General features: G+C 31.7%; 1 protein-coding gene across 1 annotated transcript in view; it reads right to left on the bottom strand.

Annotated features, from left to right (window-relative positions):
- LOC117105982 (hyalin-like) overlaps positions 1-3,345 on the bottom strand; it is a 27,117-nt gene that overhangs the window by 13,542 nt on the left and 10,230 nt on the right. The window contains exons 15-18 of the mRNA XM_033247285.1: positions 3,102-3,297; positions 1,650-1,895; positions 648-775; positions 131-350 (exon numbers count right to left, since the gene is read on the bottom strand). Coding sequence (XP_033103176.1) covers positions 131-350; positions 648-775; positions 1,650-1,895; positions 3,102-3,297 — 790 coding nt within the window. The remainder of the gene's footprint in view (positions 1-130; positions 351-647; positions 776-1,649; positions 1,896-3,101; positions 3,298-3,345) is intronic.

Below are 3,345 nucleotides of genomic sequence, written 5' to 3'. Positions count from 1 at the left end.
CCTATATATTTTGCTTGAGTGTGTAGTATAAAAAAGTTAATACACATTGAATGAAGATTTGGCGATAGCTATTAAAATATTTACATTATGACAATTTTCTAAGCTGCACGAAATAATTCTGTTTACTCACCAAAGTAATTTATAGTTGAAGGGTAAACTGTAAGTACTAAGCCACCAGCATTACCCAGTTTACCGCTCATCGCATTTTCTCTTAATACCGATTCTACCTCAATACCCGTTATGTCAGGGTCAGAAGTGACAATTTCTATATTTGCAATAATGCTCCCATCTGCAAATGACAAAACTTTGCAACCCGATGATCCAATTATGGAAGACAAACTATGTTGGACCTAATTTAATGAGATCAAATATAATAATACTAATTTTAATAATATCATTTATATAATAAAATTATAAAAAAAAATCACACATTTATTATCCAGCTGTATTAAACTTTAATTTAGTGTTTATTTGCAAGAAATTGTCATTGAAAATCTCAATCGGATTATTACGTCTAATAACCCACATAAGTGGAATTTTCAGTTTTAGAATAGCTGCTGCTATAGTTTGTATAAAGTTTATAATACATAAAGGAGTCTAATATTTCCATTTCCATATTCAATGTAGGGCAAGCTCCATATACTTACGACACTGCATACGAATGATTCAGTTTCCTGAAACCTTTCTGAAGTTGGGTCTTCCAGGTGGCTTGTGTAGCTTACTAGATTACCATTTATCCCGGTTAAGGTCAAACCAATTGAGAACACGTTGACAGCTTTAAAATAAGTAAATATTTAAATAAACCGTTATGTACAGAATATGTTTCAAATAATGTTCCAATGTATTAATGAACTTGTAGTATTTAAGATACGGTACCGTCTGAGGGAAAATCGGACAAAATCCTAAAGGATCATTAATAATTTTTACTGCTCATTAAAAATGTCAAATAGATTATAAACTTGTGAGAGCAGCTTAGCTCAGTCGGCTAATTTGGTGGTAGCCACTGTGTGTGCGTTAAACCGGGGAGATCTCATACGTCCCCGGTTCAATTCCCATCGCTGCCTCTGCTTGAGTTACAGCTGGAGGGTTAAAATACAAGTTACAATAGCGGACCGCCTTAGCTTTGGGATGAAATACTGATTATACTGAAAACATTATTCATGGTTATAATATATCAGAAAAACTACCTTGACATAGCTTTACCATATTTAGTTCTGGATAATACTTGTTCTAAATACTTTGAATTTAGAAATCAACCCACAAAATTAATCTCAATCAATCAAACTCAACTTATTTTCATTGAATTATAGAAAATGACCATCTTAATCATAAGTACGTACTGACTTAATTAGAATATAAACCAAATTACAGGACTTATTAAGCTAAAATTTGTTATGATTAAAGTGGCGTGCAAATATTAATTTTAAAGATAGTAAGGCATACTTACTGGTTTTGGAGCTAGTGTTGGAAGGAGGCGGGTAGTATGTAGGCCTATATGGTTGATGGTAAAATTGATAGGACAATTTCGATAAAATCAATTTATTTTCAATGGGTCTGGTTTTAGGTTTGCTTAAAATTAAAACCGAGTACATCATATTCAAGAGCAGTGATCAATGCTTTTATAATGATATTATAAACATAGCATTTACCTGTCAAAACTGTGATTGTAAAAGAGCAATTTGCTGAATTTTCGTCCTTATCCATTGCAGTGTAAAGAACTGTATGAGTACCAACTCCAAAACCATCACCAGGATAAGCTGTTTGAGCCACATCTACATGGCCAGAGTTATCGAAGGCAATTGGTTCTTTCCATGTGACGTTAGTATATGTAAGATCGGAGATTATATAAATATCGATATCCATAGGACAATTCATGAACCAAGGCATCTCGGGATCTTATAAAATGTAGCACACAAAAAATATTATTCTAGTTGGAAATACAATGTTGTAGTACTGTTTTTTGTACAACAGACGCGTTCATCTGATATTATTCTTAATCATATTTGTATTTTAAAAACATTATATTACAAGCCCATATTGTGTAAAAAATATGATTATATATGTTATCATTGTATTTTTTTTGTTAAAAAAAGATTTATAAAAAATGATAACAAGTAAATAGTAATACTATTGTTATAAATTTATAAAAACATATAAAAATTGCAGAATATATTAAAAACTGGTATAAATAAAACACAAAGGTAATGTAAAGAACTTGAAAAAAGTAACTTTAAAGTATTACTTTGAATTTTTTTTTAATGAAGACTCTTTGAATAAAGGTGGGGATTATGCCACGAAGGAGAAAAAAATATATCGCACAATATAATATTTTACTTTTGCTGATAGTACAAAAATGTGAATTGTGACTAACTCAACAACCATAGTGAGTATAACATACTTCACCACTAAAAACAACTGATAATATGCTGATGAAAATTAAATTTATTGGTGTATTATTCTTGACCAGTGCATCTTTTTATACGGTGGACAAACACATCTTGCTTAAACGTCTTTAGAGGAACGTCGACGTAACATGTCCAGCACTTCGTAAATCATACCAATCAAGTACCAAAGCTTATATTTGTCAATGAATCTATTTTTATTTGAAGTTGCGGTGTGTGACAAGGAATCGTTTATTGCTACACTAGTTCAAAATATATACCCCCTTTCTTTATTGAGAAAAAACATGAAATCTGTGTCAAGTTTTGCCGTGGCAATGATTTATTTCTTAACGCTTGTGTACCATCCTTTTGAGAAGATCAAGTTTTAATGGTTTAAGAAGAATTGACATATCTACAAACTTGTTGAATGCATCTGGGGTAACAATGTAAGCGCACAAAGGTCTCTACAATATGCGCCATATAAGTCGACAATTATTATTATTATTATTATTATTATTATTAACGCCGGTGTATTGAAAAATTCTAAGCTATGACAGAACTGGAACAAAATATTATATTGTTCATTATGCTACACATTTCAAATAATTTACAGTATATAATTTTGATCTATTTAGTAAAATGAAAGAATTTACTATTTCTATAGCCATTCACCTCAAAATAATTTAAACTGTTAAAGAATAACTGAAGTGATACTCTCACCTGTTACAGTAACATTGAATGAGCAATCGGCTTGGTTGCCGTATGGATCAGTGGCAATATACACGACTGTGGTGGTTTTTCTTGCAAAACCAGTACCGGGATCGTTTGTAGAACTCAAGGTGACGTTACCCGAATTATCTGTAGCAGTTGGAGCTATCCATGTGGCATTGGTATATGGTCTGTCTCTTATACACATCTAGATGTGTATAAGAGACAGGTGTTGGAAGGAGGCGGGAAGTATGTA

Source organism: Anneissia japonica, unplaced genomic scaffold, assembly GCF_011630105.1.
Source record: "Anneissia japonica isolate Jap-2015-1 unplaced genomic scaffold, ASM1163010v1 scaffold284860_len1800451_cov186, whole genome shotgun sequence".
NCBI lineage: Eukaryota > Metazoa > Echinodermata > Crinoidea > Comatulida > Comatulidae > Anneissia > Anneissia japonica.
Note: the sequence above shows the minus strand (reverse complement) of the source record. Positions and strands in the feature narration are given on the sequence as shown.